General features: G+C 44.0%; 1 protein-coding gene across 4 annotated transcripts in view; it reads right to left on the reverse strand.

Moving 5' to 3' along the window:
• LOC135526557 (phospholipid-transporting ATPase IA-like) overlaps positions 1–24,929 on the reverse strand; it is a 192,267-nt gene that overhangs the window by 17,814 nt on the left and 149,524 nt on the right. For all 4 annotated transcript variants that reach the window (XM_064955048.1, XM_064955047.1, XM_064955049.1 and 1 more), the window contains 8 exons: positions 23,410–23,593; positions 21,423–21,533; positions 15,432–15,506; positions 12,860–12,982; positions 8,228–8,306; positions 6,185–6,246; positions 5,652–5,708; positions 5,228–5,335 (listed from right to left, as the gene is read on the reverse strand). In XM_064955048.1, coding sequence (XP_064811120.1) covers positions 5,228–5,335; positions 5,652–5,708; positions 6,185–6,246; positions 8,228–8,306; positions 12,860–12,982; positions 15,432–15,506; positions 21,423–21,533; positions 23,410–23,593 — 799 coding nt within the window. The remainder of the gene's footprint in view (positions 1–5,227; positions 5,336–5,651; positions 5,709–6,184; positions 6,247–8,227; positions 8,307–12,859; positions 12,983–15,431; positions 15,507–21,422; positions 21,534–23,409; positions 23,594–24,929) is intronic.

Genomic DNA, 24,929 nt, shown 5'->3' on the forward strand with positions numbered 1-24,929 from the left:
TATTCTCTTAAATGTTCATATTTCCTTCGTATTGAAAATGTCTGTCTCTCTGCTGTACGTCTGTAGTATGTCAAAATATGAACCTCTCCCTTCTGAGCAAAACACTGAGGAGAAGGTGTTGCTTATCGCTTGGCACAAACTGCGGGAGGAATGTGATGCGCACCTGTTGAGGGGTGAATCCAAAGTGTCGATGACAAGCGGTCAAGTGAGTGTGAGAATAAGTACTGTTCCCTGCAGACGCTGGCAAAAGCAAAGGAAATGGCAGGTGTCGGAAAGGCAGAGTTATCTATGCTCTAACATCCTTACAGCTGTGTTGTTGATAGCGACAGGAAATCGCCAGGAGACAGGCCAGGGTGATGGCTTTTGCCGTGTCATCTTGTATGGTGTGTCTAAGCCCCTTACTATAGCAGCTCATGTCACTCCTCGGAAAATATCAGATTTGTATCTTCCTTTTTCATCCACGTCAACTCAAGGCTAAAATTCATGTGTGGTTTGGGCCTGGGCCAACCAAGCATCTTGTCAAACTTAAGATGTCTGTTTCAAGATGTTTAAGGGATGGTCCAAGGCACCTGTCTTGTCAATCGTCCAAGTAAAGCTCAAACTCACTGACACTGACAAATGCTATTGCATTAAGTCAGCCATTGCTCAACGTCTTTCTTGAATGAGGTGAATTGTGCAGTCAGAAACTGTAGAACAAGAAGTGGTGTCTATATCATCATGACCCTCAGGCATTACAAACAGACAGAGAGAGAGGGGAAGGTGGGTGATAGAGGGAGGGGGGAAAGAGAGAACATGGAAAAGAGGAGAGGAAGAGGCAGAGAGAAAGAAAGTGTTAGTAAGTGAGAGATCAAGCGAGAACGACAGAGCAACAGTGACAGAGGGAAAGCGAGTCGGCGAAAGAGAGGTGTTTGCTGCTAGTGCAGGGTCGTTCCATGTCATTTCAGAAATCCAAAGCAGGTCAATAGTACCAATTGCATTGCATTTTCGCTCTTCATATCCAAATCATCTACAGTTTAAGTCAGAAGTTTACATACACCTTAGCCAAATACATTTAAACTCAGTTTTTCACCATTCCTGGCATTTAATCCTAGTAAAAATTCCCTGTCTTAGGATCACCACTTTATTTTCAGAATGTGAAATGTCAGAATAATAGTAGAGAATGATTTATTTCAGCTTTTATTTCTTTCATCACATTCCCAGTGGATCAGAAGTTTACATACACTCAAATAGTATATGGTAGCATTGCCTTTAAATTGTTGTTGTTGTTTTTTGACAAACATTTTGGGTAGCCTTCCACAAGTTTCCCACAATAAGTTGGGTGAATTTTGGCCCATTCCTCCTGACAGAGCTGGTGTAACGGAGTCAGGTTTGTAGGCCTCCTTGCTCGCACACAACTTTCAGTTCTGCCCACACATTTTCTATGGGATTGAGAACAGGGCTTTGTGATGGCCACTCCAATACCTCAACTTTGTTGTCCTTAAGCCATTTTGCCACAACTTTGAAAGTATGCTTGGGGTCATTGTCCATTTGGAAGACCCATGAGCGATCAAGGTTTAACTTTCTGGATTGATGTCTTGAGATGTTGCTTCAAAATATCCACCATTTTTCTTTCCCATTATGCCATCTATTTTGTGAAGTGCACAAGTCCCTCCTGCAGCAAAGCACCCCCACAACATGATGCTGCCACCCCTGTGCTTCACAGTTGGGATGGTGTTCTTCGGCTTGCAAGCCTCCCCCTTTTCCCTCCAAACATAACAATGGTCATTATGGACAAACAACTCTATTTTTGTTTTATCAGACCAGAGGACATTTCTCCAAAAAGTGTCTTCTTCCACGCTGAGCAGCCTTTCAGGTTATGTCAAAATAGGACTCATTTTACTGTGGATATAGATACTTTTGTAACCGTTTCATCCAGCATCTTCAGGCATTTGGAAATTGCTCCCAAGGATGAACCAGACTTGAGGAGGTCTACAATTTTTATTATGAGGTCTTGGCTGATTTCTTTTGATTTTCCCATGATGTCAAGCAAAGATGCACTGCGTTTGAAGGTAGGCCTTGAAATACATCTGCATGTACACCTCCAATTGACTCAAATGATTTCATTCAGAAGCTTCTAAAGCCAGGACATCATTTTCTGGAATTTTCCAAACTGTTTATAGGCAGTCAACTTAGTGTATGTAAACTTCTGACCCACTGGAATTGTGATACAGTGAATTATAAGTGAAATAATCTGTCTGTAAACAATTGTTCGAAAATTACTTGTGTCATGCACAAAGTCCTAAATTACTTGCCAAAACTATAGTTTGTTAACAAGAAATTTGTGGAGTGGTTGAAAAACTAGTTTTAATGACTCCAACCTAAGTGTATGTAAACTTACAACTTCAACTGTATAAGTAACATAATTGAGTTACACAATCATTTTTTCGATACTTTGGGATGATTTGAATATGAAGCTTGAAAATACTAATATAGGTATTAGGTACCATCATTTTGGATTTGTGCTACAAATGCAAAAAAGTTAGCATTTGACACCGTGACCGACAAAACCAAAGCATGGGTTGCTGTCATAACTTGTCCAGAGACTGCTTACACAGTAAGCAAACCAATATATACAGTGGGGCAAAAAAGTATTTAGTCAGCCACCAATTGTGCAAGTTCTTCCACTTAAAAGATGAGGCCTGTAATTTTCATCATAGGTACACTTCAACTATGACAGACAAAATGAGGAAGGAAAAAAATCCAGAAAATCACATTGTAGAATTTTTATGAATTTATTTGCAAATTATGGTGGAAAATAAGTATTTGGTCAATAACAAAAGTTTCTCAATACTTTGTTATATACCCTTTGTTGACAATGACAAGAGGTCAAACGTTTTCTGTAAGTCTTCACAAGGTTTTCACACACTGTTGCTGGTATATTGGCCCATTCCTCCAAGCAGATCTCCTCTCCAGCAGTGATGTTTTGGGGCTGTTGCTGGGCATCACGGACTTTCAACTCCCTCCAAAGATTTTCTATGGGGTTGAGATCTGGAGACTGGCTAGGCCACTCCAGGACCTTGAAATGCTTCTTACGAAGCCACTCCTTCGTTGCCCGGGCAGTGTGTTTGGGATCATTGTCATGCTGAAAGACCCAGCCACGTTCCATATTCAATGCCCTTGCTGATGGGAGGTTTTCACTCAAAATCTCACGATACATGGCCCCATTCATTCTTTCCTTTACATGGATCAGTCGTCCTGGTCCCTTTGCAGAAAAACAGCCCCAAAGCATGATGTTTCCACCCCCATGCATCACAGTAGGTATGGTGTTCTTTGGATGCAACTCAGGATTTTTGCTCACCGTTCTTGTGATCATTTTGACCCCACGGGGTGAGATCTTGCGTGGAGCCCCAGATCGAGGGAGATTATCAGTGGTCTTGTATGTATTCCATTTCATAATAATTGCTCCCACAGTTGATTTCTTAAAACCAAACTGCTTACCTCTTCCCAGCCTGGTGCAGGTCTACAATTTTGTTTCTGGTGTCCTTTGACAGCTCTTTGGTCTTAGCCATAGTGGAGTTTGGAGTGTGACTGTTTGAGGTTGTGGACAGGTGTCGTTAATACTGATAACAAGTTCAAACAGGTGCCATGAATACAGATAATGACTGGAGGACAGAGGAACCTCTAAAAAAGAAGTTACAAACAAGTAAGATTTCTGGCTCTCACAGACCTGTTTTCACCATAATTTGCAAATAAATTCATTAAAAATCCTACACTGTGTTTTTCTCTATTTTTTCTATCATTTTGTCTGTCATAGTTGAAGTGTACCTATGATGAAAATTACAGGCCTCATCTTTTTAAGTGGGAGAACTTGCACAATTGGTGGCTGACTAAATACTTTTTTGCCCCACTGTACCTTTGTAATAGTGGTCAGAATCTGGAAAGGACGTAGGATGGGACATAAACATAACTTTAATGACAACTATCTGAACAGGGGGAAGAAAACGTCACCAACTTCACATTACAACGGATGACGAAACAACACCCGAGCTGCAGCTCCATACTCCTTATCAGACAGAGAACTGATAATATATACTCGTTGTGGGATTGGTGTGGGCGGACCTTGGTTGACTTTTGACTATTTCTTTGGATTCCTTGTCCCTATGGTTAGAAAACAGTTTGGTCCAAATCGAATATTAGGGATTATAGTTATGGAATATTACATGAATCCTATAAATTAAAATGGCCAATTTGGATGCAATCAATTAGCTCAAAGAGATCTTTATATTTCAACACAATAATGTTGCAGGAATGTAATTTTATCTGTTTCTAACAGAAACAACATCAGAACAATCTGAGATGGTTGGTTTCGAGGTGGAACGACCCTGTAGAGACCACAACTGGGGCCTGGGAGGCCTGGTGTCATTTAGCAGGACTCTGATATGTTCTCGGGTGTCAGGAACATAATTCCAGTGTGATGATGTACTGGGGTCCCCACGGCTGAGCTAGGCATAGGGTTACCAAGCTGTCCAGAGAGCACCATCACACCTTTACTCCAAAACTGCAGGGACTGGATGAAAGCACCAGTGTGTGTGTGTGTGGGCGGGGATGTACCAAGGGAGGAGTGCCTTATGTGTCATACCGCAAAATGCATTTAAGACACTTTACCTTGTTCTGAATATCTGTTTGATTCTGTTTCATTTTGATGTATTACAAATACAATGCTTAGACACAAATACCTGCTATAATATAACTTTGCTGACAACACCACCACAAATACTTCAGGTTTTAGTGTGAATTGTTGAATCGCTCCTCCGTACAGCGACAAGGTTTCACCGTCACCTGCAGATACTTAGAGGGCAAGCGAGGGTGACATAACACAAACAGTGGGCTAATTGGGCCCAATTAAGTCATTCCGCAACACAACCCAGAATCTGTCAGTCCCGACAGTCTAGATCCCCTCTGGCCCGCCGATGAGAAACACAGAGTTGGGTTACGGCATAGACACATTGAAATCCTTCTCAACAAATACCACCCTTAGTAACAGCAATGTTAGGAGATACTGTACATTCTGTTGAGTTATGAATGACAGCATGATACAGTAGGGTTTATCACTGCTGGGGGGGTTGAACATTCCTACAACGTTTGTTAATTTTCCAATGGAGCCCTTACTAACTTTCTGGGAATGAAGAGGTGATCAGACATGTTTTGCTGGGTTTAAAGGAGGGTGGAGGGTAAGATGAGTGTTTACCTCGCCAGACATGTCCGGAGCCAGAGAGATGAGCGGCCACAGAGAGGAGTAGATACCGAAGAACACCACCCACAGGCTGATGCTGCCCCAGATGGCAATGTGACTGAACTGGAGGAGACAGAGAATGTTACTTCCTTTTGTCTTTACATAAATAGTGTTGGCAGTGAGAGTTCCAACAGTAAATACAGAGTACTAACCATCTTATTGTAGAGTAATTATACAATGACTAAGTTATTCTGATAGTAGCTCTGCTGAAAAGCCTATGTCATGTGAATGGTGGCCAGGAGTGGCAGGAGGAAGAGGAAAAGCTGGATGGAGCATTATTATGGACCTTTGAAGATCTGCCTCTGTTACAAGTGTCTGTGGTACCATAAGAGAATGATGATGAAAAGACAAGATATCGTAGTGAGAGGAGAAAGCCTACCATAGTCCACGATGAGGTCTCCAGGCCAGCTTTTAGGCACACGGTGATGACCACAAACTAGGAAACAGAACATGAATGTTAAATGCTAAACCAACATCTTCCTCGCCATTGAGAATAAGTCAAAATCAAAGTCAGAAGTTTGACAGGAAAAGGCACATTTTTTATATGACAGCTAAATGTGTATTCCTTAGTTTAGAACTTGAAATGGTGTCACACATATTTGATCAAAACACAGTAACGACGCGCAAGAAAAAAGAAAAGAAATTAAAAACAAACTGAAAAATAATCTCACAGCAAGACGCTGAGGCTAACACAAGGTTACGGATAGACAGACAAAGATGTCTTCATTCTCAAAGCTAAAAAAGCAGAAATACAACACTGGTTATCAGTCAGGGGAGGGCTGAACTGACTGTGTGCTCATCCAAAAGAGACTCAGGCTGTGTCCCAAATAGCACCCTATTCCCTTCATAGTGCACCACACACACACACACACACACACACACACACGGGTGCCATTTGAGACACATACTTACTGTATAAACCATGTTGCCTAAGAGGAGATAGTCCGGGGTCTTTCCGTTGCCAAAGACCGTATCTGTGAAAAGGATGAACATGAAAAGCTTTTAGACGTATGGTCATATCCCTCTTTGCTAGTTCCACTAGACCAGAAGAAATGTGAAATCTCAGCTATGGAGAAAACTACCAAAGAGCAGACAGACTGTCTGCATTTATTTTATTTCACCTTTACTTAACCAGGTAGGCCAGTTGAGAACTGGCCAAGATAAAGCCAAGCAGTGTGACACAAAAAACACTGAGATAAACAAATGTACAGTCAACACAAAAGTAATATATATATATACAGTGTGTGCAAATGTAGTAAGATTAGGGAGGTAAGGCAATAAATAGGTCATAGTGGCAAAATAATTACAACTTAGAATTAACACTGGAGTGATAGATGTGCATGTAGAGATACTGGGGTGCAAAGGAGCAAAAAAACAAAATGGGGATGAGGTACTTGGGTGGGCTATTTATAGATGGGCTGTGTACAGGTGCAATGAACGGTAAGCTGCTCTGACAGCTGATTCTTAAAGTTTGTGAGGGAGATTTGAGTCTCCAGCTTCAGTGATTTTTGCAATTCGGTCCAGTCATTGGCAGCAGTTAACTGGAAGGAAAGGCGGCCAAATGAGGAGTTGGCTTTGGTGATGACCAGTGAAATATACCTGCTGGAGCGAGTGCTACGGGTGGGTGCTGCTATGGTGACCAGTGAGCTGAGGATAAGGCGGCATCTCAAACGGCACCCTATTCAGTCTATAGCACACTACTTTTGACCAGAGCCCTATGGACCCTGGTCATAAGCAGTGCACTATACATTGAATAGGACCAGAAGACCAGAAGTCCCCACAAGAAAAGTAAATAAACAAACATGACAGTTAGTCCACACAAGGTCAAATACTATTTCTAGGGGGTTTAGGGTTAAGGTTATAATTAGTGTTAGAATTACATTAAGGGTTAGGAGCTAGGCTTAGGGTAAGAGTACGGATTAGGTTGAGGGAAAATAGGACTTTGAATGGGACTGAATTGTGTGGCCCCACAAGGTGAGCTGTACAAGACTGTGTGTGTGTGTCCATTGCATATGCTTAATGGAGCAACCTGATGGAGGAATCAGGAAGCAGTCTGGACTATCGTTGATGTGACCAGTTAAGCCAGGTTATTATTGAAAACAAAAACAAGAATTAGTCCAGTAATATTTGACAAATAAAGTATTCAAATCAAAGGAACCTGCTACTCAAATACCGGTAAAGGCATGGGTCAACTCTTTGTTCAGTTAAAAAAAAATAATCCCTCATTGATTGTACTAGCAACATTTACTTCAATACCCCCTAAATTCTGAGCATCCTCCAAATTCAACACATGGGCGTGCTTGGGGAGAGTGTTAGGGCGGGAGAGAAGAAGAACGAGAGAGAGGGAGAAAGAGAAGAAGAAAGAGGGAGAGCAAGAGACTGGCTCCTTTTTGCTTTCGGCTAGTCACATGCCTATGTGTGCTTCGAAGCCTTGCTGACAGCCTGTCAGTCAGACTGAAGGGGCTTCACTCTTCGCTTTATTTGGAGAGCAGGCCCAAGCCTGTGTGGTCCTCTGGCTCCACCAGCCAAGACTCCATCGACTCAAAGATACCCATTCTCTCAACCCTGAGCCTTACCACAGTCTGAGAATTGTAGCTACTTGGCCATATAGTGAAGTGTGAGCTGAACAAGGGAACTTGAAAGTGTGTGTGTGTCTATGTTTGAGTGTGTGTACGTGCCAAGCATGCCAATGTTTATAATTCATGAGGTTGTGGGTAAAAAAAGAAAAGTAATCACGATAAGGTATGTGTTAACTGGCCCCATTCTACCCAGAGCATGTAGAGACTAGAAATCCAGGCTCAGTCACAAATAGCAAGGTGCCAGATGAGTCCCTGGGAGGTCAGGGTTAGAGTCCCTGGGAGGTCAGGGTTAGAGTCCCTGGGAGGTCAAGGTCTCTAGGAGGTCAGGGTTAGAGTCCCTGGGAGGTCAGGGTTAGAGTCTCTAGGAGGTGCTTACCGTGCTGGAAGGCTGTGAGGGGGACCCAGAAGAGGATGACCGAGTGGAAGAGGCCATTCAGACAATGGGCCCAGAAGACCTGCAAGGAGGGGGGAGAGAAGGGTGGAGGAGAGAGGGGGTTGGGTAGGTTGGGGGGTTCCAGGGAGAAAAGGAGAGGAAAAAGCATGAGAAACCCGTTGGCCGACCCAACCCGCCTAGCGACCACTGACCTTGGCTCTTTGTCCCGGCTCAGCAGTTGGCTAAGTGGCGGTTTTGTAGGGCCTCCTCTCTGAATGGCCACCCCGCTGACACACACTTTGTATATCCTCCTGTGTGCAGGACTGGAGAAGAGGGTGCAGGGATGTGTGTAGGTTTGGTGTGTGTGTGCACGTAAGTCGGACTATGTGGGGGGGAGGATTTCTCTTTCCCTGTCCTTTCCTGTAGACCCCCCCCCACATCAAATTTCAACAGTCTTTCATATGCAAATTTAAGATCGGGAGAAAAATAAATGAAGAGGGCACTGAACAAGCACAAATCAATCTGAAAACATGGAGAAGTTGACATGTTTGACGTGGATTAACTTGTTTTTACGGTAATTAGTAAGAAGCTGGAAAAGAAGGGGCACACAGTAGTTTGTGTGTTTCCACACAGGCGACTCTACAGTATGTGTGTGCTGTTGGTGTGTGTTTGTAGATTTTGGATGAGCCGTTTAAATCAATAGTCCCTCTCCCAAACCACAGTTTCAAATGTACATTATGCTCGGATGTCGCCAAACACAACACTAAAGGGTGATGTAGCATGAAATGGCCGTGAAATCAACTCCGCCAAAAAACTCTGTATTCATGCCCCCTCGTTCACATACCCTGCTCCACTAAAAAAAGTTTAAATAGATTTTAATAAAACGGGGTGGCGGGGGAACACTTCACTTCACTCAATATTCACTTTTTAATTAATTTTTGGCAGGCAGCAAGACCAAATTATTTTCACACTTCCGTAAAAACGCGCCCTCGACAACTTCATAAAACCGGTTTATGAACGCACAATTTCTTATCCAAGACATATTATAAAACCGCCGGCTTATTGAAGCCGATGCGTTTTTCACAGGTTTTAAGCAATTTTGGAATAACGATCAACTCTTAGTGCTCGAAACAGTTGTTTAAAAGAGCAGGCATATGCAGCATGCTTTTCCTTGTACTCCAACTTGTTTCCCTTTAGTGCAGATTCCCTAATGGTGGATCTGTGTCATGTGTAGTTAAGTCAGCAATTGGGGATTCTGTGGTCGGAAGTTACGTCTGGGGCTGCGGGGCGAAGTCTGGGGATGCGGATTATTTGTTGTACAAATTCAAAACTGTCTCAGTATTTATGCAAAAGATAAATAAAATAAAAAGCAGGCTTCATACAAAAAAACACTAGTGAGCACTAGAACATTTACATTTACATTACAACAGATGAGGAAACCAAGTGTTGTAGTCCACAGGTGGGGAGGGGAACAGGAGAGGAGGAACAGGAGGAGTGTGTCTGGTTCTGTGCTCTGTCATACCTTGGCCTCTCTGGTATGACCTTCTCACCTTAACAAAACAAGAGCCCTTAGTCCCACCCCTATCCCCCTTACTTCACCTCCCACCCTGCCAACAGGCCCCCACTTTGGGGTAGGAGCACCCCCCTCTCTATGTGGTTCAATGTGTGACAGATGATCTCCAATGTTACAACTACACGTTTAAACCCAATTAGCCTCCCACTGGCAATAACCCCACCTCAACAGTGTGGAACAACAACCCCTCGTCACATCACCCTCCTCACTCTGCCCAGCACAACACAGTGTGGAACACCACCTCATCACAGTGTGGAACAACAACACCTCCTCACATCACCCTCCTCACTCTGCCCAGCACAACACAGTGTGGAACACCACCTCCTCACATCACCCTCCTCACTCTGCCCAGCAAAACACAGTGTGGAACAACACCTCCTCACATCACCCTCCTCACTCTGCCCAGCAAAACACAGTGTGGAACAACACCTCCTCACATCACCCTCCTCACTCTGCCCAGCACAACACCTCCTCACATCACCCTCCTCACTCTGCCCAGCAAAACACCTCCTCACATCACCCTCCTCACTCTGCCCAGCAAAACACAGTGTGGAACAACACCTCCTCACATCACCCTCCTCACTCTGCCCAGCACAACACCTCCTCACATCACCCTCCTCACTCTGCCCAGCAAAACACAGTGTGGAACAACACCTCCTCACATCACCCTCCTCACTCTGCCCAGCACAACACCTCCTCACATCACCCTCCTCACTCTGCCCAGCACAACACAGTGTGGAACCCCACCTCCTCACATCACCCTCCTCACTCTGCCCAGCAAAACACAGTGTGGAACAACACCTCCTCACATCACCCTCCTCACTCTGCCCAGCACAACACCTCCTCACATCACCCTCCTCACTCTGCCCAGCAAAACACCTCCTCACATCACCCTCCTCACTCTGCCCAGCACAACACCTCCTCACATCACCCTCCTCACTCTGCCCAGCAAAACACAGTGTGGAACAACACCTCCTCACATCACCCTCCTCACTCTGCCCAGCACAACACCTCCTCACATCACCCTCCTCACTCTGCCCAGCAAAAAACCTCCTCACATCACCCTCCTCACTCCGCCCAGCACAACACAGTGTGGAACACCACCTTCTCACATCACCCTCCTCACTCTGCCCAGCACAACACAGTGTGGAAAAAACAAACTTTCCATGTGCCCAGCAACCTAACGAATACTAATAAAATCAATAAATACTTTAAAAAATGTATTTAACCTATTATTTAACTAGGTAAGTAAGTTAAGAACAAATTCCTATTTACAATGACGGCCATTGTTCTGTGGCAGGACAGACTTTTACCTTTTCAGCTTGGGGATTTGATCCAGCAACCTTTCGGTTACTAGTCCTAAGCTCTAACTACTAGGCTACCTGCCACCCCGAATGTTCATAATCATTTGTCACAGTGAAGCCTCACTCCCCTCCCCCCACTTCTACCCCCTCCACTGTATCCCGGCGAGTTTCGAAGAACACCAGTGTGAATTCCTGCCTGTCCTTGTTCGTGCCCAGGCTAAAAGATTCAGGCCCATTGTGCAGCGCCTAATTGCTTAAAAAAGCATGAATGCATGTACTTTATATCGAGCCAAATATTTCCAGTCCTCACCCCTTCCTCTTTAATGCTGTTGCACAGAGCGGGAGGGGGGCAGTGTAATCCTGTTGGCCACATCAGGGGACTGAGGTTTATTAGAGTGACTGAAGTGTCAAGAATATGTAATTAAAAGTGAAAGGGGCCACAGTGGCGAAAGGGGGCCCAGTGGCGAGGGCGGGCGACGTCTTAAATACTTCACACCCTTCCCCTGCCCCCTTCCTCAACACGAATGCCTTTAATTCACCCAGACAGTATCTGTTTGTGTACAAAAGACCCAGGCGTGCAGAAAGAAAGGGGATTCGGGCAAATTCCTGCTAGATTTTTGGCACCTCGCCTAAGGCCATGTGGCAAAGACAATATCAGAGGGAAAAGGATGACAGTCCATTTAAACCACAACGGTGACCTGGACAAGTCATTATTTACATGTGTTAAGAAATTACTGGTCAAACAAAAATGGAGGAAAACCGATATGAATCAACAAGTCAGTATTTTCAGAGACTGTGGCCTGTCTTGCACAATATCATCCTGCTATTCCCTGGAGGGTCATGTAACACTGGGCCATACGGAGCCCTTCTCTCACCTTGACACAACTAAAAGCTATGAGGGGGAAATGCCGGCTGTGGTCCGTGGGTCACTAACTGAGGTGACTGGCCCCATGCAGGCCAACTTCCCGGGTCTCGAGAGAGACCAGTAGACTGGGGTTGTCTTATTTACAGTACTTAGGCCAAGCTCTGCCAGACTAGGCAGAAGGACTCCAGTGCAAACAGGCCCTTGCTTAGACAAATTTTCCACATTGGATGCCATCACACCCTGGCAGAAGAGCACTCTTCCTTTACACCCCCACTCCTCCGGGCCGCTATCCCCCCACTTCTCATGTCCCTGTCGCCCATGACCTCTGGCCACTCGGGTTTTAATCCGTCTCCATGCTGCACTAACCGGCTCTCCACGGCTGTAAAGTAAGGGAGTTAGGCGAGGGTGGTAGATGGAGGGAGGGAGGGGTAGGCGTGGAGAAGGGGAGACATCTTCATTAACAGACAGCGGGGAAAGCTAACCGACTGCCCCTCCAGACAGACAGGCAAGACACCCTCTGACCATTGCACCCGGTCAGACTGGTGGTAAAGACCCCATAGGTCAGACACAGACCAATGGGGAAAGATGCGTTTGGAGCTTATCAGGTCTCCATTGTGTGTAAAGGATGTCAATTCGGAGACAGAAAGGAGGTTTAGAAAAAAAAACATCCTGGTTAATTGCAGTCATCTCTGTCTCGCTTTTTGTTTGTTGGTGCAAAGTTAATGCTTAAAGTATTTCTAAGCTTAAATAGGTTGACTTTACTATGAATGAAAATGTGTCCCAGACAAACATGAGGCATAAAACATGATGCATAAAAGTGGAAAATTATGGAATTGTTGAGACAATGTTCCTTTAACATTCTTCAATGCAGCATAAACGGACACATGACCTACCTTGGTGTTGAAACCCATGGCATTCTGGGAGGTTTTGTAGAGTTCCGGGTACTTCAGCATGTTCTCTTTCCTGCATGAACGCTCAAATATGCCCAGCGTGAGAGGAGGCAGAGCAGTGAAAATCTAAACACAAACACACTAATGTCAACATATCCCCTGACAAAACTCAGAAATTAGGATAAAGGTAGTAAACTCAGAATCCAAGCAGATTAAATTAACGGCCTGTTAGCAAAGACCGTATCAGATACAATTTTAGAATTCCCATCTATCATTCCACAGTGAATAACTCAATAAAAGCCAGGGTTTTTATAATGGCGAGGACCTTCAAGACGTTATTGATTCCATCACTTTGTTAGTGAAAACAAGGAGACACTAATGATGTCCTATTAAGATACATGTCTGGAAAGAGACAATTTGCTCACTATGATCAACAACATGAGATTATTCATCCTGTCCATTAGACAGGCCATCCCCAGTTCATCACACATTTGGGATAGCATGTAATCTAGTGGTTAAGAGTGTTGGGCCAGTAACCGAGTCGACGAGGTGAAAAATCTGTCGATTTCCTTGAGCAAGGCCCTTAACCATAGCAAATTACAGGAGCAATTAAGGTTAAGAGCGTCTGCTAAATTGACAAACCTTTTTTATGTGATCATAAAACATTTTGGGGAGGAAACAGAGTACACAGCATCATTGAAAAATGCTTCACTTTTGCATTGATGGTCATATGCTGAAGTTATGACTGACTGATTTTATTGAGTGGAGGCTGTTGAGTGTTTAGCACTTTTGGGCTTTTATTTTAATTCGACACGCTCCGTCTTGGACGAACATCTGCAACGCCCTTACTAGTTAGCAGGTATTTCCGCGGCGCTAGTGTCATTTCTATGTGGTGTTGTAATGTTTCTCTCTGCAGAGAGAGAGAGACGGCGAAGAGGAGTGAGAGAAGAAGTGAAAAGCGTGTCAGTATTGTACAGTATGGCCGTGGTGCCCTGCTAAAACTCCAGTCACCCAGGTCATAGACTGTTCTCTCCGCTACCGCATGACAAGCGGAACCAATGCACGAAATCTGGAACAAAAAGGACCCTGAACACCTTCTACCCCCAAGACATAAGTAGTTAAATAGTTAACCAAATAGATATCCGGACTATCTGCATTGAACCTTTTTGCACAAACATTTTTGACTCACCACATACAATGCTGCTACTGTTAATAATCTGTCACATTCCTAGTTATACAGTGGGGCAAAAAAGTATTTAGTCAGCCACCAATTGTGCAAGTTCTCCCACTTAAAAAGATGAGAGGCCTGTAATTTTCTTCATCGGTACACTTCAACTATGACAGACAAAATCAGAAAAAAAAATTCCAGAAAATCACATTGTAGGATTTTTAATGAATTTATTTGCAAATTATGGTGGAAAATAAGTATTTGGTCAATAACAAAAGTTTCTCTCAATACTTTGTTATATACCCTTTGTTGGCAATGACAGAGGTCAAACGTTTTCTGTAAGTCTTCACAAGGTTTTAACACACTGTTGCTGGTATTTTGGCCCATTCCTCCATGCAGAGATCCTCTAGAGCAGTGATAGAAAATCTTTGGAGGGATTTGAAAGTCCGTGTTGCCCAGAAACAGCCCCAAAACATCACTGCTGGAGAGGAGATCTGCATGGAGGAATGGGCCAAAATACCAGCAACAGTGTTTGAAAACCTTGTGAAGACTTACAGAAAATGTTTGACCTCTGTTATATACCCTTTGTTGACAATGACAGAGTATTGAGATAAACGTTTGTTATTGACCAAATACTCATTGTTCACCATCATTTGCAAATAAATTCATAAAAAAATCCTACAATGGTGATTTTCTGGATTTTTCCCCCTCATTTTGTCTGTCATAGTTGAAGTGTACCTATGATGAAAATTACAGGCATCATCTTTTTAAGTGGGAGAACTTGCACAATTGGTGGCTGACTAAATACTTTTTCCCCCACTGTATGTACATATCTACCTCAATTACCTTGTACCCCTGCACATCGACTCGGGACTGGCACCCCGTGTATATAGCAAAGCTATCGTTATTCATTATGAATATGTTATTACGCAATTTACTTTCCAATAATTTCTTTATTTTCTTTCTATCTGCATTGTTGGGAAGGGCCCATAAGCATTTCACTGTTAGTCCACACCTGTTGTTTACGAAGGACGTGACAAATACAATTTTGATTTGACATTGGTTCAATAGGGGACCCAACACAGAACCCTGTGGGACACCAGTTGCTCAGAGCTGGTTGTGTGCTGCTCTATTCCACCGGTTCCTTTATAATTCACACATGACCGCATTTACTAACTACACTCTTTAGGGGCATGCAAGGCTGTTGTTCTCACATTCGGTACATAGTTCGGGGCACGAGGGGAATATGGACTTGACAACAGGTCATAAATAAATGGGACATTTCCCGCAGTAAAGGGATCACGTCTGGACTGCCATGGCAAATTCGTTTTCTTGCCAGAGAGCAACAGGGGAGGAGAATTATATAACATGCGCTTCCACAGTAATGTAAATCACGTTAGCACTCACCACATTGTACAGGCCGATGCACCAGCGCTCAAACAGAATCTGACCAGAGAATCCATTGACGAAGGCAAACCAGATCTGAAGGTGACAAAAAGGACATTAGATGTGCAACATTGAAGAACAAAGGGACCTTGAGGTGATTGTTATTAATGACACAGGTAAGATAAAAAATAAAAACATTTTGCCAACACAAAGAGGATGGTTTCACATCTTTACTCAAAGTGAATATTTTCCTTTTCAGCTGTCACATTTATCTTTTAGGTGTTTTTTCAAGCAGTAGATTGGGTTCCTTCATCAGTGATAGAAGTGCATGTGATCTTTCCCCCTCCTCCTTTTGAATGCATGCTTTCAATCACTGATAGTAATGGAGAGCGGTGCCCCCATTAGTCAATTAGCATCAGTCCATGGGTGTCCGAAGAGGATCTGCAGATATCACACCATTACCCTCCATCCCCGATGGGACACTCTTTACTGTCTAATGACAATAAAGAAACATCACATTGACACCTACTGCACATACTGTACCAATACAATATCATTAGTTCCTATAATGTTAACTTCCATTAAAATAAGGTATTTCTATTAGGTATAATCAAAAAGACATCCTGACATCAAGTAATATGCCCTTTACTAAAGGAATTGAAGAACATTTTTCAGGCAATGTAAAAAGAGCTAGAATGAGTCTAATCTAATATTGGTCCCTTTGAAGTTCTGACCTGTGCTCAACACATCATTAGTCTCTGAAGGCACTGCCTCTCAATCTTTTGGGGGGGGGGGGGGGCAGGAGGCAGGGACCAAGAATGACTGACTTAGTGGGAGTGGCAAAACGAAGCCTAAGAGATACCATTTCCACAGTGTAATATTTCCCATGGATTTAGCTTGAGATTACATATGAACATATAGTATATCAAGCCCACCGTTTCCCTCCAATGAGCCAGCCAGCGATATCCAAGTGACAGCCAGCCTTAGTGATGAGGCCGGAGCCATGGGGTTGGACAGACTGGCTGGATAAAGACAGCCTTGGATATGCTCACCGAGGGGAGAGGTGAAGATAACTAAGATTCATATGGTTTAGATGCATGTTATCACCTCATATCTTGATTAGTCAGACTTGTCTTGACACAGCTTCAACTGTCAGGCAAGAAACAAACTGCCACTGCTTTGGAATACAGGGAAGGGTAGATTTAGCTGGTTGTTGTCTAAAACAAACTACTACCGAAAAATACTAGTTTTTGGAGAAATATCCAGAGACTGCAACGATAACACATTTTGTTATTGATGGTGGACTTGTTTTCATACAAACAACATAAATCGATTTCCAACCATGTTAATGAAAGCATATGACAGGCACAGAAAGAAACAGCTTGTCTCTGTGTAATTGTGTGGACAGAGTGGCGTTGGACAGACCCTCTCTGTTGGGTTGCTGTTCTGTGCCACGGCCAGGCTGCGAACATTTCCTCGCTTCATTTAACTGCATTATGAAGGCCTGAATTACGACAAATTCTCAGTTCGGACAAAGGGCCTCACCCGCCACCTCCACCCACTCTTTACATGCTAAATTCCCAACCCACCAGCCAGGACCTTCCCATTCAATCGAGCGAATGCGCAAAAATGTTCCCAAAACAAATGTCTGTCACCCGCTCACCCCTCCTGTTCATTCCCTTGGGCGAGGAGAGTGAAGCAAGTGTGTGTATGTGCGCTCCTAAACCATAAACCCCACCCCCCTCTTCCAGCGCCCAATCTTCCCATCATCAGGTGCATGCATTCAGTTGTACAACTGACTAGCTATCCCCTTTTCCTTTCCACCATGATGCTGCTTTTTAAAGTGGGGGACAGTGGTGGTCAACTCCTGTTTCTTTACACACACACACACACACAAGAACATGTGACTCCCCCGGAGGTGTCTGGCATTGTGCTCCCTCACACAGAGGAATCTCCATTTTTGGGGAAGGGCGTGTAAGTAAACATTTCACGGTAAAGTTTACACCGGATGTATTCGGAGCATGTGACATTTTGATTTGATGAAAGTCCTATGTTACAGTACATCCATCAGAAATAAAATTGTGTTTAAGGGTCTGTCTTCACTAAATAATATATAGGCCCCGTTGCTACGGGTTACGGTGAGACGAAAGCCATGGAGCAGGTTAAACCGGCAGTATGATGTGGCTGGCCTAGCGGGCGGGTCAAAGTGCTGAATTAATTAAGGGCCGGCTCAATGAGGGGCTCCGGGCTGATATATTGTTGTGCTAAGTTTAAAAAGAAGCCTATTCAGAGCATGCTGTAACAGCTTCTGCCCGAGTGTTTTGGCCTGGTCCTTCTGGTCCCACCAGCACCCCTCTCCCTCTCTCTTGAGACAGATGCATTGATTCGCTCATTAGGGAAAGGTCCAGGCAGGGGTTTTTCCATCTTATTTTTTCCCCTCAGCAGAGGGCTGCGGCTGACCTCTCCCAATGCACATTTGGAAAAACAGATCGGAGGAAGGAAGGAAAGCAAGCCGCCAATAAAGAAGGTCCCTGGTAATTCATCAGCAGAATCCAAAATCAATGATTCTGAGACGCCGTCCCACAGCTCCGTAGGTGTCTCTGTGGGAAGAAGTGGGTGGAGGGAGAGAGAGGAGTGACATTTGTCCTCAACAAATCACAGCACTCTTTGCCCCTATGCAGAACCCATGAAAAAATACCAACAGACTCCTTATCTCCCATATAAAAAGGCAAAGGAGAAAAAGGGATGAAGAAACAGGAGCTAGTAAATATGCTGGAAACGTGCAAGGCTAAGCAGGAGGGCACCCTGTGTTACAATGCTGGATGGGGCCCTGGTTTGTGGATGTATTCACAGTGTGGCACCAGTCAGCAGGCTGTGCTCTGCACTAGGGGAGCCCTCCTCTCTCGAGCTTGAGGCGTTCTCCAGGTTCTGAGCCCCGCCAAATGAGCTTCTTGTAATTAACTCATAAATGCCACTTGTCCATCAGTCTCTCTGGGGCCACTTGACGACGTGTCAATCAAACGAAGTAGGCCCAGCTAGACCAAACATTTGAATGAAGTCACTATGGCAACATCATTGAAAAGGTATCTTCTTTGAACGTGGCTCATCCTTCCATTTTTTCTAATTGTTTTTGTTTAGTTGGTTTATCTTTGCAAAGATTATAGACAGAGGAAAGTACCGTATGACTGCTGCGTTAAATATTCTTTGGCATGTGTGTAACATAACTCTTTAGAGTATCTTCAGCTCCCTCATTTCCCCCGTAATGTTCGGATCATTATGGTCTTCCTCCAACTATACCTCACAAAGTTATGCAAAAGTTAAGTCCTGTCAATTTAGAGTTCTCCCTCTGAATGAGTGTCCTGTCAGAAAAAGACATCTCATTAGCTGGGGGGGGGGGGAGAGACGATGAGAAACCTGACTGGGGAATTGAATGGCAGCCCCACCTGTCCCTCCATCACTTTCTGACTCTCAATTAACCTCCATCCATCCAGGCTCTCAACAAAACAGCAATTATAAACACAGCTGCTGCTCCCACTACCAGACATCTGTATATAATGACAAGACGGTCATGTCTCCACCCTAACCAACGGGAGTCATTGTCCCAAATGGGGGGAAGGCACGCGACAAGCTTAGGTCCAAAATAAGCCAATAGAAACGCATTGGGCATACTTTGGACAGATTTTGGCGAGAATGAAAACTCTCGCTCCGCCTCTTCCGCTCGGTCTACACTGACATTTCCCTACAATGGCCTTGAAAAACCCTTTCCCCCCTCTATGCTTTTGGTGGTTTCAAAGGTTAATGCTAGGCAGTGAAGGAGAGAACAGAACAAGTGAGACCAGAGAAGGCCAGGTCAGGCTACAGTCCTCTATTCAATCTCCTAGCCATGCTATTCAGTTTTTAATGTGCACTGAAACAGACAATGTTCTCAGAGAAAAGTGAAAATGACCCTTTCTACTTTTCTCCCCATTTCTTATTCAAGAACATGGCCTGGAAGCGGGAGAGTAAAAACATGTGCCTACAAAAGTAAACCTATTAGTGCAACAAATGTAACTTTTAGCCCTCCCCTGGGTTGCTAGTGTCTTGGCTGTCAGACCCCCACAAAACAGGGGTCTTTTATACTATACAAAGCAGCAAAACAGTGACGAAAATCCTCTATTGTGTATATGAATCCCCTGAAGGAGGGTACAGAGAAGGGGGAGTTACATTTTCAGGGTGTTAACAAAAGGTGTGCTGGGAAGAGACTCGCCTTGCGGACAAGCGGAGAGAAACAACCTGCTTATGAAAAAGGGAAATTGTATACCTGAAAGAGCGCTGGTGACTGGACACAAGAGGCTAAATAAAATGGTCACTCGTCAAGTCCATGGATCATTTACATAAAGGAATGAAATAGGGTCATATGGCCCGGTGTGTGATGAGAACCTCTGGTCTTTTGCATTCATGTCAACATTTTTGCCAACTATTTCAAGTTCAAAGAGTGTTTCCCAGTGGGTGCAACAATATTACACCAAAGGGGCAGAAGCCAAGACAACATGAAAGGAATTAGCATTTACATTTAAATGTCTAATTTCTGACCATACTGTGTATTTGCCTCCAGCAGCGGCAGCCCTTGATTGCAATTTGAATTTAATTTTTGTTTCTCATTTACATTTGGTATCCTATACCTAAATGGTTTGACAGACATCCAAGCTGTACTTAGCGAGTACACTGAGTCAAAGGGAAATGGTGAACAAGACCATATTCAAGGATCTGTGCGTCTATGATGCCCTATGAAAATGGGTTTCCTGTTGCCATGTCAACAAAAGGCAGATTACTACCATTCAAAATGGTTGTTATCTTGGACATCAGTCTCTCAGAAGTCATGTCGTAACAGCGCAAAGTTAGAGGAAACCATTGAAAGACATGTTTTCTATAGTTGTGGGCCTTCATACAAAGACTAGATGCATACATACTGGAATCCTTTGGGTTACGCCGAGATTTACCGCAGCACATAAACCAAAACCAAGATGAAAAAGGAGTTCAAAGATCAAGTGGCCCAGAAAAAGATGGCACATATTTCTGTACGGGTTGTGTTGCTTACAGTGTACAACCCTACGGTCTCTGTAATGCACCGGGAGCATTTTTTCAGTAGTGGTGACATTCTCATGACATCATCAGGATGATTGGGCCCAGAAGACCCTTGTCTAATCTTCCAGTGCGCCTGGGAGCACACAGTGATGTCTCACTCAGGGGGAGAGGGGAGTGTGTCTGTATCACTGGCTCCCCAGAGGGACAGACATTTCAGGCACAAGGATTACCAGCCAAAAGAGAGGGGGTAACGGTTTTTGAAAATGTTTTGTTGAAAAAAGTATTGAGAGATGAGAACTGAGTTTATTTATAATGTGTCCTTACTGTGGGGACATCAGACTTTATATATATATTAGTCATACCAAAAGCTAATTGGCTGCTTCACTGCTTCAGGGACTTTCAGAAAAACATTGAGCTGTTCCAGAGGTGCAACTTCCTTCAGTCAAGTGTGTTGGGCTATAGATGAAAGCATCCAAGCACCCTGTGATAAAGTTGGTGCTGATAGCAAGCCCTCAGCTTGTCAGGTCACTCTTGTTGGTAGATCTGAAGCTGCTATCAGCACGAGGTCTGGATTCTGTCAAATGCCATCCCAGACCACGTAGGCCAAGAGGTTTAACATGGTGAGCAGTATTCCTATTATCTATACTGCAGCTTTCTAAAAACTGGCAATGGATTCTTGGCGACTGGGTGTCAGTAAAGCGGAATATACATGGAATCTGTTATATTCATATGTTATATTTTTCTGTATATAGACAGAGGCAAATTGGCAAACTAGCATACAGGGCATAGGCCTAGTCATAAAAATATACTAAAGAGGAAAATCCCTTCACTTTAAGCTGGTAATGTCATGCGGAAAATCCACCTTTTATATACCAATCTAGTTTACTGCCTTACCACTGCCCTGGGAACCCTACTGAGGCTGTTCGTGTCGAGAGCTGCATGACTTACCTCGATGATGTACAGGACAATGTTCTTGTAGAAGCAATACAGGATACACTTGGATACGCGGTTGTAATTCCAGGCGCCGTGGACCAGCAAAAGATTCTTCAAGTATTTGAACTGCGTGGGAGGGAAGGGAGGAGAAGGGCCAAGATAAATGAATAACCTAAAAGTTGTAAGACAGTAATTATACAGTTTATATACAGAGTGTTCCTGGACAACCCAGGACCGGGGTTATGCCTTGAGAAAAAAACAGCATTTGAGGGGAACTCTTGGATTAAATAAAGGAACAATCTTATCATCGTTTGAAAGCAGGAAACTGAAGGGCCAGAGGGGAGTTGAGGGCAAGGTCTTCACGGACACATTCCAGGCATTTTTCACAGTTTAATACAGCTTGGGCTTAGTTTTGCCTTAAGTTGTTGAAAAGGGGAGAGGCAGGGAGGGGGAACACTCTCCCATGGCTCAACATAATACTTTAATGGGTTTCTGATAATCCTACTATTTGGGGCATGCGGCGGACGTCATTTTCGTGTAATCGCTTTTTGATAACGTTGATTAGATTGAGAAGGTTGCTCTTGGGGAACTGTTTTGTCTTGGTTACCGTCAAGCTTAGCTTTTAGAAACAATGCACATACTGTAACGCTGCTGTTAGGGAAGCTCAACATCTCATCCTTTTTCCAGTTCTATGGACCTTGAGTTGTATGTAACTTTAAGTCAATTATTTTATGTAACATATAGGCCTTTATGAAGTCAAATGTCAACAGAATTGTGATTATTTTAACGGCCAAGTCATCTTTCAGAGAAACAGTAGGGAGGAGACTGTATTCCATAGCAAATTAAAACGTTTAAGGGGATTCTGCTCTGCTGACCCCTGGCACTCTGGGATCAAACGGCCTGTATTCCCACAGCCATGAGCTGATGACGGATGGACAGCAGAGGTGCCTGGGCCCTGAACTTCATTCAGATGATCTCAGAACAAGTTTCACAGTGCTGTTTGCAGATCTCAACCACATAGAACTAGAAAGTATAGCTGACTTCACAAAATAGATTTCTAAGTAAGTGGACAGTATTGTACTGTGGATTGTATTCAGGTAGTGTAATGCTGAACTGTCTTGCTATGCAGCAATGATGCTAGTCTATATATAAATATATACATTTGGAGTGAGTCTGGACAGGGCTGTGGCCTGTATAGTGCAATTCAAGGAAATATCTATTACAACTGCAAAGGTTGATTTTATTGCACAGTAAATTGAAGAAAGAACATTGATACATGCCAATGAGGGTGAAACACGCCTGGAAGCTAATTCGATACGTTACCGGGATGCAACCTAAACCGATTAAATGAAGCCTTCTGCATTCGTCATTCTGAATGTCATGTAGATAGATAATGGGGGCACTTAAGACAAGACAGTCTTTGTCAGAGTAATCCGATGCTATGGAGACAGCATCGTGCTTTAGTGAACTGGCCTTGGCTCGCTCACAGGCCCTGTGGCTATATGTACAGGCATAGGCAGCACATACCACGAAATAATGGAAGGAGGCTGAAGAAAAACAACCCATGATGCAGTAGATAACGATGCAGTAGATAAACCCTGTCACTTTTGTTACCGGCACAATGCTGCTTATGCAAGATGATTTTCAGACAAACTGGTTACTGAAGAAGTAATGCGTATACATTAGGATTTTCAGGATAGGGTTTCTATATCGGTTCCTAACTGTGGCTATAGAATGAGGTGTGAACAGATGCCTGCCCTGCTGCAGCTCACCTGGGTAAACTAAGATGACCCATCTGATCCAGTGATACTAGCATACCTGCACAACGTAAACCCCTTGAACCCTAACACTCCTTCCAAACTCCTCCCCTGTGGGAGTAATGAGATGCCCCTAGACGGAGTCAAGTTTATATTTCCCCCACTAATGGTTAATGTTAGGATTGGGGGAGGGGAAGCTGATCCTAGATCTGTACCTTGGAGAAACTTCACTCCGGAGCCCTCACCTGTGCGATAGAGTAGTCGGAGGAGTTGGCGGCCTGCAGGCCCTCGTTGCCAGAGATGCCCACGCCCACATGTGCCGTCTGGATCATTCCCACATCGTTGGCGCCGTCGCCGATGGCGAGTGTGATCACCTTCACCTGCTTCTTCACCATCTCCACCACCTCAGACTTCTGCAGCGGAGACACCCTAAAGGAGAGTAGGAAGTGACGCAGGACGTTAGAATGAGATGGGATATGCTTGGTTTTACTGTCCGTTTTCATGGAAATTCATATTTTTTTGTGAGTCTGCAAAACAGATGACACATTCAGCCATTTTCCAGAACTGACCAATCTAAGCGAGGTGCAGACATCTAGACAATGCGGATTAATACAAAAGAAAGCATTCTGTATAGTTCATCATATAATGCTTTCCTCAAACTAAAGAACAAAGGGAGTAACAAAGGTGGGTTGGTGCCGAAGTCGACTTACAACAAAACACAAGGCAGAGGCTGTACTCGAAACGACGTATTTCAAACAATGTCGCTTTAGGTATTACACAAGCAATTTTCTGGATGATAATTCTCGACGAATTCCCTGTGTCTGTGGATCTCATCCACCCCTGACCTCTGGCTGACCTCCCTGGCTGCCTGCAAAACCACTCGTCAAGTGATGGATCTCCCACTTCCTGTGGTCCCTCCTTTTTCGAGCTCTCCAACTTTTACCCCTGAAATGACAGGCTGAGTCTTACAGGCTTCCGGAGATCTAAGCTACAGAGCTTTCTTTGCCTTGGCCCGGGTCGAAGATATGGAATGCATCCAAAATGGAAGCCTATATAGTGCACTATTTCTGACCAGGGCTCTATATAGGGAATAGGGTGCCATTTGAGATGCACTCCATGATGTACAGCTACAGTACAAAAACTCTGAAGAGAAGGTGTTGGAAAGTGGATGTCGTGGTTAGGACTAGCCCAACCCTGTGAGACAGGCTTTTTCTACATGCCTGAAGAGACCTCCTTGTTCATCTTCCAAGGTCTGTTAGCGCTGAGGGTGCTGCATAGCGAGAGAAAGTAGCACAAAAAAAAGCTGATGTCTTGTATTGGATCACGGCAGTGTGGCACCTGTATGTAGTTTGTTGTCCCTAAGAAACGTGGCACTGATTTCTGTCCAGACCTCTTCACAGCCTCCTGAGCACTCCAGTACTTTATTTATGCGGCAAGTGCAAATCAACACACGCCGGTCCCTTCGTAATTCTAACGTTACCATTTTTTGGGGGACAACCTCATTTTTTAAAATTGCTCTTGTAAAATACATGAACTGCACACTAAATGATTACCTTTCAGGGCAGAGCATAAACCTTTGAATGCTCAGGTTTGACCCGATTTGCTCCTACGGTACATTAGAATAAAATTGTACGCCAATTTAATGCCAACTGAACTAACAACTTTGGGATTCTCTGTACTTGGAGTCTTGGTTCTCTCAACAGCAAACATCCAATGAGCGTCTGAACCGGAGTACAGTGTGTCTTCTGTGTGGTTCTAACACTTT

This window comes from Oncorhynchus masou, chromosome 32 (assembly GCF_036934945.1).
Source record: "Oncorhynchus masou masou isolate Uvic2021 chromosome 32, UVic_Omas_1.1, whole genome shotgun sequence".
NCBI classification, from domain to species: domain Eukaryota; kingdom Metazoa; phylum Chordata; class Actinopteri; order Salmoniformes; family Salmonidae; genus Oncorhynchus; species Oncorhynchus masou.